The 15,652-nt window shown below is 48.0% G+C and overlaps 1 protein-coding gene across 2 annotated transcripts in view; it reads left to right on the forward strand.

The window, feature by feature from the left end:
* Positions 1 to 15,652, forward strand: part of CCDC60 (coiled-coil domain containing 60) — a 38,894-nt gene that overhangs the window by 16,937 nt on the left and 6,305 nt on the right. For both annotated transcript variants that reach the window (XM_058158651.1, XM_058158649.1), the window contains 7 exons: positions 4,603 to 4,785; positions 6,771 to 6,893; positions 8,011 to 8,115; positions 10,383 to 10,473; positions 11,171 to 11,435; positions 12,100 to 12,187; positions 13,234 to 13,281. In XM_058158651.1, the coding sequence (XP_058014634.1) occupies positions 4,603 to 4,785; positions 6,771 to 6,893; positions 8,011 to 8,115; positions 10,383 to 10,473; positions 11,171 to 11,435; positions 12,100 to 12,187; positions 13,234 to 13,281 (903 nt within the window). The remainder of the gene's footprint in view (positions 1 to 4,602; positions 4,786 to 6,770; positions 6,894 to 8,010; positions 8,116 to 10,382; positions 10,474 to 11,170; positions 11,436 to 12,099; positions 12,188 to 13,233; positions 13,282 to 15,652) is intronic.

Below are 15,652 nucleotides of genomic sequence, written 5' to 3' on the forward strand. Positions count from 1 at the left end.
CGGCCAGCTGATTTTTGGGCTTTCTGGGTCCATTAGAAGTAGGGAAACAGGCTGTTTCCTGCCTCCGGAGGGCCTGGGGTGGGTGGGGAAGGCCTGTTTTTCTCTCTCATCTGGCTCCAGAGCCTCTCTATGAGTCTGGGGAGGGCAAAAACAGCCTTTCCCACCCCACCCCCGGAGGCCAGAAACTGCCCATTTGCCAACTTTTGGTTGGACAGGAAGTGACGTTTTTTGCTGTCCCCAGCCTCTCTAGGAGTCTCTGGATAACCATTTGTCTTGGTGTAGGGTTTCCTGCCTAAGCAGGGGGTTGGACTAGAAGACCTCCATGGTCCCTTCCAGCTCTGTGATTCTATTCTATTCTATTCTACTCTACTCTACTCTACTCTACTCTACTCTACTCTACTCTACTCTACTCTACTCTACTCTACTCTACTCTATTCTACTCTACTCTACTCTACTCTACTCTATTCTACTCTACTCTACTTCTGTTCTGTTCTGTTCTGTTCTATTCTATATCTTGAGCCCTCCGCTGAATGTCCAGGTCAGCCACCTCTCCCTTCCCACGAAACTTTTCTTGAAATTTTCATTACAGCCCAGCTGAGGCTTTCCGCTGAGCTGAAGTGAATTGATTGCACATTTGCTTTTATTTCATCTTTAAATATATTTGATGTTGTGTATCAGGGACCTCAGTCATACTGGAAGCAAATGTTTGTCTCGATCCTTTATCAAACTCTGTTGGAATTAACAAATCGCTCGGGTTTAAAAGGTAACGAAACGCGCGTCTCGGCCTCGCTGAACCCCCCCCCCCTCACTTCCTTCATCGCTGGGTCATTTTTATTTGGCAACAGCCCAAGGCTGACCTTTATCTATGTTAATTCAATTGCATAAAGCAGGTGGGGGAATTCTGCTGCTGCAAATGATTAGCTCTCACAAAAACAAAAGTTATTCACTTAGAAGGAAGACACTGCCCTTGTCTGGCAGGTGGCAGGAAAATATGTGTTTGCAACGTATGGACGGACGGCCCTAATAGATACATTGCAAAGTTTGTTTTCAATGCATTTGCATTTTAATGAGCACAGTGCCATTAAGTTGCTGCAGAAGTCCAAAATTTTGGAGCCCTTAGGGGGTCTATGACAACTCAACATGGCCAACTCTACATGGCCAAGTCAACATGGCCAAGTCAACATGGCCAGCTCAACATGGCCAGCTCAACATGGCCAGCTCAACATAGCCAGCTCAACATGGCCAACTCGGCAGGCAGCTACATAGAATTCAATCAGAATAGAGCTGGAAGGGACCTCGGAGATCTTCTAGTCCAACCCCCTGCTCAAGCAGGAAACCCTATCCCATGACTGTCCAGTCTCTTCTTAAAAGCCTCCAGCAATGGAGTACCCACAACTTCTGGAAGCAAGCTGTTCCACTGGTTAATTGTTTATTTTTATTTATTTATTTATTTCATCAAGCATGTATTAGATAACAGATGTAAGTATAAACATGATTATGAATACATGAGATGGTTACGAATAAAAGGGAACGTTAGGACAGGGATAGAAGACACGTTGGTGCACTTATGCACGCCCCTTACTGACCTCTTAAGAATGGGTGAGGTCAACAATAGACAGTCTAAGCTTAAAGTTTTGGGGGTTTGGGGAAGAAACCACAGAGTTAAGTAGAGCATTCCAGGCATTGACCACTCTTGTTGCTGAAGTCGTATTTTCTGCAATCGAGTGGAGCGGTTTACCTTGAGTTTGTATCTATTGTATGCTCGTGTATTGTTGTGGTTGAAGCTGAAGTAATCATTCATAGGTAGGACATTGTGGTAGATAATTTTATGTACTATGCTTAGGTCAGACTGAAGTCGGCGTAGTTCTAAGTTACCTGTCTGTACCTTTAACACTCGGCCGCATGTCAATCTATTCTCCAAAATTTAATTAATTTTTTAACTTAATGTTTTAATTTAGAAAACTAATTAGATTTAATTTTTGCTCACCCTGTATGTTTTTTTTAAAAAAACCTGTTTATGGATTTTGGGGGTCAACCGCTTCATAAATATCCCCTAGAGTTCTATTGATTCAATTGTATACAAGTGGAAGAGATGCGTACATTTAAGAGGTTCTGGAGAGCTGAAACATACAAAGAACGGTGGCAGGAACTGGGTCTGTCTAGTTTAATGGAAAGAAGGACCAGGGGAGACATGATAGCTGTGTTCCAATATCTCAGGGGTTGCCACAAAGAAGAGGGAGTCAAGCTATTCTCCAAAGCACCTGAGGGTAGAAGCAATGGTGGGAAACTAATCAAGGAGAGAAGCAACTTAGAACTAAGGAGAAATTTCCTGACAGTGAGAACAATTGATCAGTGGAACAACTTGCCTCCAGAAGTTGTGAATGCTCCAACACTGGAAGTTTTAAAAAGATGTTGGATAACCATTTGTCTGAAGTGGGGTAGGGTTCCTGTCTAAGCAGAGGGTTGAACTAGAAGACCTCCAAGGTCCCTCCCAACTCTGTTATTCTGCTGTTCTGTTAAGTCCCAAAATGCAATTGTGTACATAGGTGGCTTTTTCCTAAGGAACAAGGCCAGCTGTCTTAAGAGTAGAGTAGAGTAGAGTAGAGTAGAGTAGAGTAGAGTAGAGTAGAATAGAATAGAATAGAATAGAATAGAATAGAATAGAATAGAATAGAATAGAATAGAATAGAATAGAATAGAATAATAAATGGAAGGGAAGGGAAGGGAATAGAAAATATGGAATGGAATAGAATGGAATGGAATGGAATAGGGTGGGATGGAATGAAAGAGAAGAGAAAAGAAGAGAAGAGAAGAGAAGAGAAGAGAAGAGGAATAAGTGGAATGGAATAGAATAGAATAATAAATGGAATGGAATGGCATAGCATAGCATAGCATAGCATAGAATAGAATAGAATAGAATAGAATAGAACAGAATAGAATAGATTGGAGGAGGAGGGAAGAAGAAAGGAGAATAGAATAGAATAGAATAGAATAGCTTTTTGTCACTTTGAACGTACACTAATTGGCAGACATTAAAAATGACATTTCATTGCATACCGCTCTCAAAGGGTCACCACCTCCAATTTTACACTACATAAACATGACAAGATAAATAAATAAATAAATACAAAATGATGTATATACCCACATATATTATATGACCCAGACAAACAACCCAGAGTCTAGTCAACCCCGTCTTATTCGCAGGATGTTCGCCGTCGATCGGCTTAGGCTTCCCAAGCGTTTCCCGTTTCCATACAATTGCTTTTTTTTCCACAATCAACGCTCCCCCAACACCCCCCCCCCCACCCCAAATGCCATGTCTGGGAACGGGAGACAAAGAGCTGTCACGTCGCCCTGCTGTCGTACAAGCAGATGAGCGTGCTTTCATTGTCTGGTCCTGGCAAAGCCCCAATGGATGTTCGGGGACGATTATGAGCACAAAAGACGTCGGTTTCCCTGCCATTTGGAGGCTTCACCGGTGTGCTCAGTTTCCCCAAAACGTCGGATAATGGCGGCGGCGGTTACGCCAAGGAGAAGCGAGGTCAGATCCTCGGCTGGCGGGGTAGCTCCATCCAGGTACGCCGGCCTGCGGGAGCGCTTCCTTCGGCGTCGGGTGACACGGGGAAGCTTTCGCAGTCGGCTCCCGCAGGCTCAGGGGGGTTGACGATGTGGAGCAGGGCCAAGCCGCTCTCCGAGAACACGGCCAATTTTGCGAATTAGCCAACTTTGGTGGCTTTGAATGCCCGTTTGGTCTAGTGGTTAAAGGCACCAGGGTATGAAACAGGGAGACAGTGAGTTCTAGTCCTGCCTTAGGCGTGAAAGCCGGCTGGGTGACTTTGGGCCAATCACCAGGAGATGGTGAGTGCTAGTTCCACTTTAGGCGTGAAAGCTAACTGGGTGACTTTGGGCCAATCACCAGGAGATGGTGAGTCCTAGTCCCGCCTTAGCCATAAAAGCCAGCTGGGTGACTTTGGGCCAATCACCAGGAGACGGTGAGTTCTAATTCCACTTCAGGCGTGAAACCTAACTGGGTGACTTTGGGCCAATCACCAGGAGACGGTGAGTTCTAGTTCCACTTCAGGCGTGAAACCTAACTGGGTGACTTTGGGCCAATCACCACGAGACGTTGAGTCCTAGTTCCACCTTAGCCATAAAAGCAAGCTGGGTGATTTTGGGCCAATCACCAGGAGACGGTGAGTTCTAGTTCCACTTTAGGCCTGAAAGCTGCCTGGGTGGCTTTCGGCCAATAACCTGGTGACAGTGAGTTTTAGTCCCACCTTAGGCATGGAAGCCACCTGGGTGACTTTGAGCCAATCACCAGGAGACGGTGAGTTCTAGTCCCACCTTAGGCATGAAAGCTGGTTGGGTGACTTTGGGCCAATCACCAGGAGACAGTGAGTTCTAGTTCCACTTTAGACTTGAAAGCTGCCTGCGTGACTTTGGGCCAATAACCAGGTGACGGTGAGTTCAAGTCCCACCTTAGGCATGGAAGCCAGCTGGGTGACTTTGGGTGACTTTCAGCTAAAACAGCCGAGGGGACTTCACCATGCTTGGACAGTCCACTTTACGCATTGTTTGACATCTCATCCTTTTCGGCAGGCATCTGATCAACTCGGTGAAGATCGGGCGGGGCTATTTCCATAGCCTTCGCCGAGAATCCATCAAGAGGAGGAACGTATCCAGCCTGGAAGAACGGAAGGAGCAACAGAGGAGAAGAACGGAGTTTCAGCCCCCTCGCTACTCATCGTCATCTTCAGAGGAAGACTCCGAATCCGAGCCCGAGTAAGTGCCCTCAACCTCCCTCCTGTTGCATTGACCGATGGCCTCTTTCCCCTTAGTACAGAAGTCAGCAACCTGCGGCTCTGGAGCCGCATGTGGCTCTTTCGCCCCTCTGCTGCGGCTCCCTGTCACTCAAGGCTCCCCTTGAAGTGCACTCGGAGGCTTCAGTTAGTCCAGAATGCAGCTGCGCGGGTTATAGAGGGAGCTACGCGTAGCTCCCATGTAACACCGCTCCTGCGCAGACTGCACTGGCTGCCTGTGGCCTTCCGGGTGCACTTTAAGGTGTTGGTTACGACCTTTAAAGCGCTCCATGGCTTAGGACCTGGGTACTTACGGGACCGCCTGCTGTTACCACATGCCTCCCACCGACCTGTACGCTCCCATAGAGGGGGACTTCTCAGGGTGCCGTCCGCTAAACAATGTCGGCTGGCGGCCCCCAGGGGAAGGGCCTTCTCTGTGGGGGCTCCCACACTCTGGAACGAGCTTCCCCCGGGTTTACGCCAAATACCTGACCTTCGGACATTCCGTCGCGAACTGAAGACTCATCTTTTTATCCGCGCGGGGCTGGCTTAAATTGGGATTTTAATGTTAATTTATTAATTTTAAACGGGGTTTTTTAGAATGGTAAATTTTAATCACCAGGCTAATTTTAAATAAGTTTTTTAAATCGTATTTTAAACTTGTATATTGTATTGTCGGTTTTATCATGCCCTGAGTCCTTTGGGAGAAGGGCGGTATAAAAATCAAATAAAATAAATAAAAAATAAATAAATAAAAATAGGCATCACAACCACCAATGTGTGACACCCGCCGGCACGCGATTTATTGAGCTTTTCAACCCCCGGTAGGCCAACCATGGATAAATCCAAGAAAAGTTTCAGAAGAAAACAGAACGTTTAATTCAACTACATATGTTGGTTTCGTGGCCGCTCAAGAAATAGTTTGTAGCTCCCGGTGTTTTCTTTTCCGTGGGAAACGGGTCCAAATGGCTCTTTGAGTGTTTAAGGTTGCAGACCCCTGCCTTAGTAGCTGCTCTGGGGTTTGACCTCACCTTGACTGTGGACATCAGGAGCTGAAGTTCTCCACACCGAGCTCAAATCCCATTGCGCGTGCTTGGACCAGGTCTAATTTTACACACAGACTGGTTGGGGAATTGTGGGAGTTGAAGTCCACAAGTGGCCACGGTTAAGAAAAACCTGGCTGGGGAATTCTGGGAGTTGAAGTCCACAGTTTAAGAAGCGGCCAAGGTTGGGCTCCCTTCTCTAGAGATGAGAGTATCCCTAGCAGAAGCTATCAATCGCTGCTTGTCCACAATCGTCTCCCAATTGTCTATATTGATGTTGGTGTTAACCTACTGAATTTCCCGAGGCTGGCCTTTTGGGCTAAGGTAGGTCCCCCTGCTAGTAGCTACTCACGCTCAACAGATTTCTCCCTCCGTCCCTCCCTCTTTCCCTCTCTCCTTCTCCCTCCCTCTTTTCCTCCCTCTCTCCCCCTCCTCCCCCCCTCTCTCTTTCTCTCTCCGTCCCTCTCCGTCCCTCCCTTTCTCTCCCCCTCTCCCTCTCTCTCCCTCCCTCCCCCTCCTCTTTCCCTCTCCCTCTCCCTCTCTCTCTCCCTCTCTCTCTCTCTCTCTCGCCTCCTCTCTCTCCCTCTCTCCCTCCTCCCTCCTCTCTCCCTCTCTCCCTCCCTTTCTCTCTCTCTCTCCTCTCCTTCCTCTCCCTCTCTCCTCCATCTCTCCTCGCCCCTCCTTTCTCTCTCTCTCCCTCCCTCCCTCTCCTCCCTCCCTCTCTCCCTCCCTTTCTCTCTCCCTCCCTCTCCGTCCCTCCCTTTCTCTCTCTCTCTCTCTCTCTCTCTCCTTCTCCCTTCCTCACTCTCCTCTCTCCCTCCGTCTCTCCCTCGCCCCTCCTTTCTCTCTCTCTCTCTCCCTCCCTCTTTCTTTCTCTCTCCCTCCCTCCCTCTTTATCTCTCTCTCCCTCTCTTTCTCTCTCCAGGTTCTTTTTAACAGGAGGTTTCTTGGTGAGCGAGACAGAAAAGAAGAAGAAGAAGAAAATGGCCCGGCCTTTCACCCCCATCCATAATGGCCTGCTGTCACAAAAGCATCCAGACGCGCATTTGTAGGTTCAGCCACTCATCTTGGGGGGGGGGGCGGGTTTGTAGGGGTTTTTTTTGTCTCTAATTCTGTCTCACAAAGTGGGTAAAAATCTGTAATGGGCTCCTGTTTGTTCAAAAAAGAGAAAAGGGAGGGAGGGAAGGAAGGAAGGAAAAGAAGGAAAGACGGAGGGAGGGAGAGCAAGAGAGGGAGAGAAATGGAGAGAGGGAGGGAAGGAAGGAAAGGGCGGGAAGGAGGGAGGGAGAGAAGGAGGGAAAGGGAAAGAGGGAGCAAGGTTTTGGATCCAGCTTTCCCCGTTTGCTCCAATTCAGCCTTCAGTTATGCCAATTACTTGTCAAAATCCACATTCACAAATTCTTCCTCGAAATGGTAACTTTTCCGGTCATTCCCAGTTTCAAGGGAAACTTGCTGTAAAGGATGCCAAGTTTGTCAAGTTGATCCTGGGATCCTGAAAACCAAACTCCTGGGGGGGCCATAGCCAGTGTTTCTCAGCAGAGAGAGAAGGGGGATAAGACACCCCCCCTTCCCTCTCTTTCCTTAAAACTTCTTCTCCTTGGGCTGGATTCATTGGGGCAGGGGACAAGGCAGGTACCCCCCACCCCTTATTCAGAAATCCCGCAAAGGGCGAGAGAGGATAATGATAGCAAATTCCTGGGGGTGTGTGTGGAAATTGAGATGTAAAATGAATGGCAGCAGAACTACTTCTTTTTTTTTAATTCGCATTTATATCCCGCCCTTCTCCGAAGACTCAGGGCGGCTTACATTGTGTTAAGCAATAGTCTTCATCCATTTGTATATTATATACAAAGTCAACTTTTATTGCCCCCAACAATCTGGGTCCTCATTTTACCTACCTTATAAAGGATGGAAGGCTGAGTCAACCTTGGGCCTGGTGGGACTTGAACCTGCAGTAATTGCAAGCAGCTGCTGTTAATAACAGACAGACTTAGTCCGTTGAGCCACCAGAGGCCCTGGTGCGCATCGATGAGCATTTCCCTTGGTTCAGAAGAGGCTCAAGTCTTCCTCCATGTTCCTTCCATGCCCCTTCCCTGTTTTCCCCCCTCTCACGCACACACACCCCGCTGTCAATCAAGCCCGTCTGTCTTTCTCTGTCTCAACAGCGACTCCATCTTCCGCCAGCTCTGCGCCCTCAACTGGCTCCTGGAAGCTTTGACGCTGGAGCCCAGCAGTAGCATGAAGCCACTGATCTCCTGCTGGAACCCCAAGTAGGTCCCAGGAGCCTGGAGCAGGTTAAGAGCCTAGAACAGTTACAAAGAAGAGCAGCTAAGACGATTAAGGGGCGTGTGAAGGAGGGTGGTAGGAATTAAAGGTAAAGGTTCCCCCCCCCCCGGCACATATCTGCTAGCCGTTCCCGATTCTAGGGGGCAGTGCTCACCTCCCTTTCAAAGCCGAAGAGCCAGAGCTGTCCGAAGACGTCTCCGTGGTCATATGGCAGGCATGACTCAATGCGAAAGGCGCACGGAATGCTGTGACCTTCCCATCAGAGGGGGTCCCTATTTTTCTACTTGCATTTTTAACCTGCTTTCGAACTGGAGCTCACCCCGTGACGCAGCGCTAGGGATTCAAACCGCTGAACTGCCAACCTTTCTGATCGACAAGCTGAGCGTGTTAGCCCCTGAGCCACCGCGCCCCACTTGTTGGAATTGGGGAGAGCCAATTCATGATCCACCAGAACAGGGGTCTCCAATCTTGGTCCCTTTAAGACTTGTGGACTTCAACTCCCAGAGTTCCTCAGCCAGCTTTGCTGGCTGAGAGACTCTGGGAGTTGAAGTCCACAAGTCTTAAAGGGACCAAGGTTGGAGACCCCTGCTTTGCTGGCTGAGGAACTCTGGGAGTTGAAGTCCACAAGTCTTAAAGAGACCAAGGTTGGAGACCCCTGCACCAGAAGGGAAATAGTTTGTTCAGAAAAGCCTTGAAGTCTGAGAGGATCACTTAAAACACAAGCCAGCCATGTATGGCGGCAGCCCCAAAAAGCTAATACGATCCTTGGTTGTATACCAAGGAGTCATAGAATCAAAGTCACGTGAAGTATTAGTACCGCTTTATAAAGTCTTACTAAGGCCACACCTGGAATGCTTGCATCCAGCTTTGGTCCCCACATTACAAAAAAAAAGGGGTTGAGACTTTGCAAAAAGTGGGAAGAAGAGCAACTAAGATGATTAAAGACAGAGGTGGGTTTCAGCAGGTTCTTGGAGAACCGGTAGCGAAAATTTTGAGTAGTTCGGAGAACCGGTAGTAAAAATTCTGACTGCCCCCCCCCCATCTATTCTCTGCCTCCCATGTCCCAGCTGATGGGGAAGAAATGGGGATTTTGCAGTAACCTTCCCCTGGATTGGGGAGGGAAGGAAGATTTTACAGTATCCTTCCCTTGCCACCTCCACCAAGCCACACCCACCAAGCCATGCCACGCCCACCAAGCCACACCCACAGAACCGGTAGTAAAAGAAATTGAAACCCACCACTGGTTAAAGGCCTGGAAATTAAGTATATGAACAATGGGTTTGGCTAGTCTAGAGAAAAGAAGGACTAGGGGTGACATGGTAGTAAGATTCCAGTATTTAAGGGACTGCCACAAAGAACAGGCGGGGGGGCAACTTATTCTCCAAAGCACCAGAAGTCAAAATAAGAAATAATGGATGAAAACTACTCAAGGAGAGAAGCCACCTGGAATTAACTTCTACTCCTTTTTTTGCTGTTGCTGCTGTCCCAGAGGTGTTTTTCTCAAAAGGCAACTGGACTTTCTTGGTTTTTCCTTGAAGACATTTCGCTTCTCATCCGAGAAGCTCCTTCAGTTCTCAGTCCAGTGCTTCTTCAGAACCGAAGAAGCTTCTCGGATGAGAAGCGAAACGTCTTCAAAGAAAAACAAGAACATCCAGGGAGCCTTTTGAAAAAGCACCTGTCAGGCTGCCTCTGATTATATTCAGGGAAGAATACACCTTGACTTCATTTGCAAATAAAGAAAAGTACTTTTACTAAATACATCCGGACTGCAGCAGTATAAAGTTGGATCTGAGACAAAATATGGCTAACATTCCATATCCCATCGTTAGTCCCTCCCCCCCCCCCAAAGAGGTCAGCAGGTCTGGTCCAATGCCAGCTCCTTCTCGCCCCCCCCCCCCCCGTGGGAATCTTCTTCCGCAGGTCTCTGGCTGTAAATCATCTCAGGAATTCAATGTCCGTTGAAAGCCCACGCTCTAACATTCCTGCTGAATTCAAACCATCAATCTCCTCTCTCCTTGATCTCATGTCAGACAACACTCTTAAAGGGCCCTCTCTACTTAACCTGAATCCATGAGCTATTTACATTACACATAAAAAACCCCATTGCAATCTAACTACTGAATATAAAGAGTACAAAAGGATGTGAGGATTGGAGTGGAGGCTGACATCACCTCTGGGGGCAACCGTGACCTGCTTGATTGAACAATCTCCATTAGAGACCGGAAAGCTGATGAAATTTCATCTTTCTCAGGGACTACGGCGGCGGGAAAAGTTGCATGAAAACGATCAATAAAGAGAAGGCGGTGAAGAACCGGTGGGAGCATTTTCTTCAGCACGCAAAGGTAGGGTCCCCTAGATGTGGAGCTGCTTCTATCAAAAGGGTAATTTTCCTTGGGTGTGACACGCCTTACTTTGACCCCTGCAGCCTTTTTGTAAATCAGGCTTATAGGGGTAGAATAGCAGAATAATAACAGAATAGTAGAATCAGTGGTGAAATCCCGCACCGGTTTGCCGCCAGTTTGCTGGCTGTGCATGTGCGGTGTGCGTGCCAAACGCACATTTCACACGGAAAAAGAAGGTTTGGGAAGGTAAGTAGAACAGCGGGGGTGGGGAAAACTGTGCCGTACAATTTAGATTCACTAGAAAGCAGGAAGGGCACAGCTGAGTGTCGGAAATACCGGTTTGGAGGAACCAGTAGCTTTTTTTTTTAACTACCGGTTCGCTCGAACCGGTAGTTTTTATCACTACCGGTTTGCCCGAACCTGTGAGAACCTGTAGCATTTCGCCACTGAGTAGAATAATAATAGAATAGTTAGACTAATTGAACTAAGGAGGAAATTTCCTGACAGTGGGAACAATTAATCTATGGAACGGCTTGCCTCCAGAAGTTGTGGGCGCTCCATCACTGGAAGTTTTTAAGAAGAGACTGGGCAACCATTTGTCTGGAATGGTGTAGGGTTTCCTGCCTGAGCAGGGGGTTGGACTAGAAGACCTCCAAGGTCCCTTCCAATTCTGTGATTCTGTTAACGGTTCTTCCAGGGCAGAAGATACACCCAGAAGCAGATTCGTGGCCCGTCCAGCAAAAAGTCACCCAAAATGACAGGGAGCATGTCCAAGATCAGTGGATTGTCCTCGCCGCATAGCAAAACCACTTTAGCTAGCACCAGTTCCTTGACTCCCGGCTCCGACGAAGTCGCCCAACCTACCTCTGACAGCGCCAAGGAGGTAGAAGAGATGGAGTCCAGCTACAGCAAGCAGACCAAGGAGACCAGCGCCAAGGAGGAAGAGGAACCTCTGAGCTACTGTAAGCGCTTGGGAGATTCTAGACCCATCAAGGGGACTATTCCGTGCGTAGAAGCTTCTTGATGATGTCAGGGTCGGTGGGCGGATCCTCCTGCCGGTTTTACTACCGGTTCTTGCGAACCGATCCGAACCGGGGGCAACCCAGTCACTGTGCAATTGAAATTGCCCTGATTGCTAGGGAAGAGACATCCGGTATTCCATAGTACCGTCTTAATACCTGTGGTCAGATCGACCCTTAGGCCGCTACCCTGGGAGCCCCTGGACCCCATGGTCATGTGGGGGGGGGGGCAAATCAGTAGTGAAATGTAAAATTTGTTACATTTATGGTTTTTTTTTCACTTTTAAAAGCATTTTTTCTACAACCTCTTCGTAAATATCCCCTGGAGTCTATTGACTTGGGTTGTATACAAGTAGAATATGTAAATACACTTAAGAGGTTCTGTAGAGCTCAAATAGACGAAGAACGGTGGCAGAAATTGGGTACGTCTAGTTTAACAAAGAGAAAGACCAGGGGAGACATGATAGCAGTCTTCCAATATCTCAGGGGCTGCCCCAAAGAACAGGGAGTCAAACTATTCTCCTTCCTTCCTTCCTTCCTTCCTTCCTTCCTTCCTTCCTTCCTTCCTTCCTTCCTTCCTTCCTTCCTTCCTTTCTTTCTTCCACAGACCTGCAGACCTTACTTCGGATGATACACGAAGACGTGGCTAAGAATTTTAGCAAGGAGAACATGTTTTGGAGTACAAAACCACATTAGTAAGTTGGAGGATTGGCTTTTGAGGGGGTAGGGTGGGGAGAGCACGCCTGTCTCTAATTTAAAAGAGCGCATCAAATTGCGTTTGTTTGCATTTTACCGAAGTCATTTGTAAAATTAGTTTGTCGTATATTAGGAGGAAAGGCTCCCAGCATTGTGTTTTGTTTTGTTTTTAAATCTGACCAGTTTTAAATTGAAATCTAAAAAGACAGGATTTAAAAAGAAAAGATAGGAAAGTGGGAGAGGTTGAGCCTTCCTCACTCCTGCTGCCATAGCCCAGGGCTGTTAGATTGCTGGTAAAGGTAAAGGTAAAGGTTCCCCTCGCACATACGTGCTAGTCGTTCCTGACTCTGGGGGCGGTGCTCATCTCCATTTCAAAGCCGAAGAGCCAGCGCTGTCCAAAGACGTCTCCGTGGTCAGGTGGCCGGCCATGACTCAATGCCAAAGGTACATGGAACGCTGTTACCTTCCCATCAAAGGTGGTCCCTATTTTTCTACTTGCATTTTTTACCTGCTTTCGAACTGCTAGGTTGGCAGAAAAAGTTTATCTTGCAGGCTAACAAGTCTGGCCGGCAAGGAGATGAATAGTTGTCTGTCACATTGATTCACATCCGCCCCCTGCCTTTTTTCCCCAGAGCTAGGGTGGGGCTTCGCTAGCAGTGGTGGCTCTTCCTTCCCAAAGACCTGCCCATAGATTTCCACTGCTCTCCTCTCCTCTGCCTTCTGTGCAGCCGCACATCAGGCACTAGACCCAGCTGTTCCTCCTCTTCCCCATCAGCCACCTTCAGACCTAGGGGCTGTTGAGTCTCCATCTGAAGGCTGACGGATGGTCTAGGCTCCGCCTCTGTTTCTCTCGCTCTGCCAACTCCATTCCCTCTTCCCCCTCGGAGCTCACAGGTTGCCCTGATGCTGACCCCGACTCCCACGCCGCCTCCTCCTCCTCCTCCTCCTCCTCCTCCTCCTCCTCCTCCTCCTCCTCTGACTCAGCTGCTGGAGGGACCAACGGCTGACAGGCCACAACACTCAAGTTCTCCTTCTTATTTTTCAGTCTAGAAATGTACGACAGCGAAATATCGTTTGGACAACGAGCCAAGAGGTAAGCAACAATCGGTTCTTCTGCCCATTGACTGCACACAAACCCCTGAAGATCCATTCTTCATTACAGGTAGTCCCCAATTCACGACCATTCATTTAGTGGCCGTTCAAAATTACGCCGGCACTGAAAAAAGGGGACTCGTGATCTTTTTTTCCACACTTACATGTCATGTCCCACTCCTCCGCTGACGGCCGGGTCAGGGAAATCTGAATCAGGCGTGCCTCTGCTGCTCTGCCAAAGTCCTAGCAAAGTTCTCAGGGCAGGCAGGAGACCAGAAAGTGACTTCAGCAAGATATGTTTAGACTTTGCCTGACTCAGAGAATGCCAGAAAGCAGATCCTTTATATAGGCCATGGGGTGTGGCTCCATGACTCAGCACTTATCCAGGCCTGCCCCTCCCTTCCTTCTGTTGACGCCGCCTATCAATTCTCCTGAAGCGAGGGTCACTCCAGTCTGCAGCTGTTGGCAATTGACCTCCCTCAGGCTCACATGCTGTGGGGGAGGGGGAGGGGTCTAGTTGCTCCGTTTGCCTGGGCATGGAGCCAGGGCTGGGGGCTGGAGGCACTTCTTCCTCCTCGGCCTGTCTGGGCATGGAGCCAGGGCTGGGGCCGGGAGGCATGCTAGGACATTCCTCAGCGTTCGGAAGCAGATAAGACGGGCCCAGCTGCAGGGAAAGCGGACGAGGCACAACATTACAACCATTGCAGCATCCCCACAGTCCCGTGATCAAAATTCAGACACTTGTCGACCGACTCGTATTTATGACGGCTGCAGCGTCCCCCGGGGTCATGTGATCCCCTTTTGGTGACCTTCCGATGGACAAAGTCAGTGGTGGAAGCCAAATTTCACTTGGTAACCGTGTGGCTAATTTAACAACCGCGGTCATTCGCTTAAACCACGATGGCCAGAAAAATCGTAAAACGGGGCCAAACACACTTGACAGCTGTCTCTCTTAGCAGCGGTAATTTTGGGACTCAATTAACGGTCGTAAGTCCCCTGCTAGGTTAGCTAAAATGTTTAAAAGCACATCTAGCAAATGCTGGAAATGTAACCAAAAAATGGGCACGTTTTATCATATGTGGTGGAAGTGTGTCAAAGCAAAAAAAAAATTGGGCAAAGTTACACAGCTGGCTAGAAAAGATGATAGGGAAACATGTCGCTTTTAAACCTGAACTGTTTTGATTAGGTATAATATCAGAAAAAATTGATTAGGAAAGTATGTATTTAATATTACATGTCTTAACAGCAGCGACAGGGGTGGGATTCAGCCAGTTCGGGTACCGGTAGCTCCGACAATCAGCTGAGAGCGAACCAGTTCGCTCTGACTATCAGCTGGGCCCGCCTGCCTCTGCGCTATACCAACCTATATTTCCTTTGTTGGAAGCTCAGCTGATAGGCGCGGAAACCCACAGAGCAGATTTTTTTTAAATTTGCATTTATATCCCGCCCTTCTCCGAAGACTCAGGGCGGCTTACACTATGTCAAGCAATAGTCTTCATCCATTTGTATATTATATACAAAGTCAACTTTTATTGCCCCCAACAATCTGGGTCCTCATTTTACCTACCTTATAAAGCAGGGGTGTCCAAACTTGGTCCCTTTAAGACTTTTGGACTTCAACTCCCAGAGTTCCTCAGCCAGCTTTGCTGGCTGAGGACTCTGGGAGTTGAAGTCCAAAAGTCTTAAAGGGACCAAGTTTGGACACCCCTGTTATAAAGGATGGAAGGCTGAGTCAACCTTGGGCCTGGTGGGACTTGAACCTGCAGTAATTGCTGCTGTTAATAACAGACTGTCTTAACAGTCTGAGCCACCAGAGGCCCTTGCCGTGCCTCAGCTGTTTTACTTACCGGGGCTGCAGTAGAAGGTAAGTTTTAGAGCTGTTTTTAAACGTACTAGGTGTGCGTGGAGCGTGTGTTTGGTGCGCTTGCGAGCGCGAAGCGAACCGGTTGTTACACCAGTTGAATCCCACCCCTGAGCAGCGATGATTATATTCACACAATACTGGAAAAATGAAGCTATACCACGAGATGACGAGATAGGAAGATACTAGATTGCGCAGAAATGGATAGTTTTTGCCCCTGAAAATTAAGCAGAAAGAAGATATAAACAGAGGTAGTCAACCTTTTTATACCTACCGCCCACTTTTGTATCTCTGTTAGTGGTAAAATTTTCTAACCGCCCACCGGTTCAGGGGGAGATGCGTGAGCTATTCTGGGACGAGGCTCTTTTGTTTGCAGTCGCACTATAGCGCCATTTACTTTCAGTTACGTAACGTGAAGTAAACTTATGCGCGGGCAATACAAATAATATATTTTCAGAAATTTAAATTGTCACGGGGAACTTTATGAAAACCTAATGAAAATGTTTTTAAA

The sequence above is a fragment of the Ahaetulla prasina genome, chromosome 15, assembly GCF_028640845.1.
Source record: "Ahaetulla prasina isolate Xishuangbanna chromosome 15, ASM2864084v1, whole genome shotgun sequence".
In the NCBI taxonomy this organism is placed as follows: Eukaryota; Metazoa; Chordata; class Lepidosauria; order Squamata; family Colubridae; genus Ahaetulla; species Ahaetulla prasina.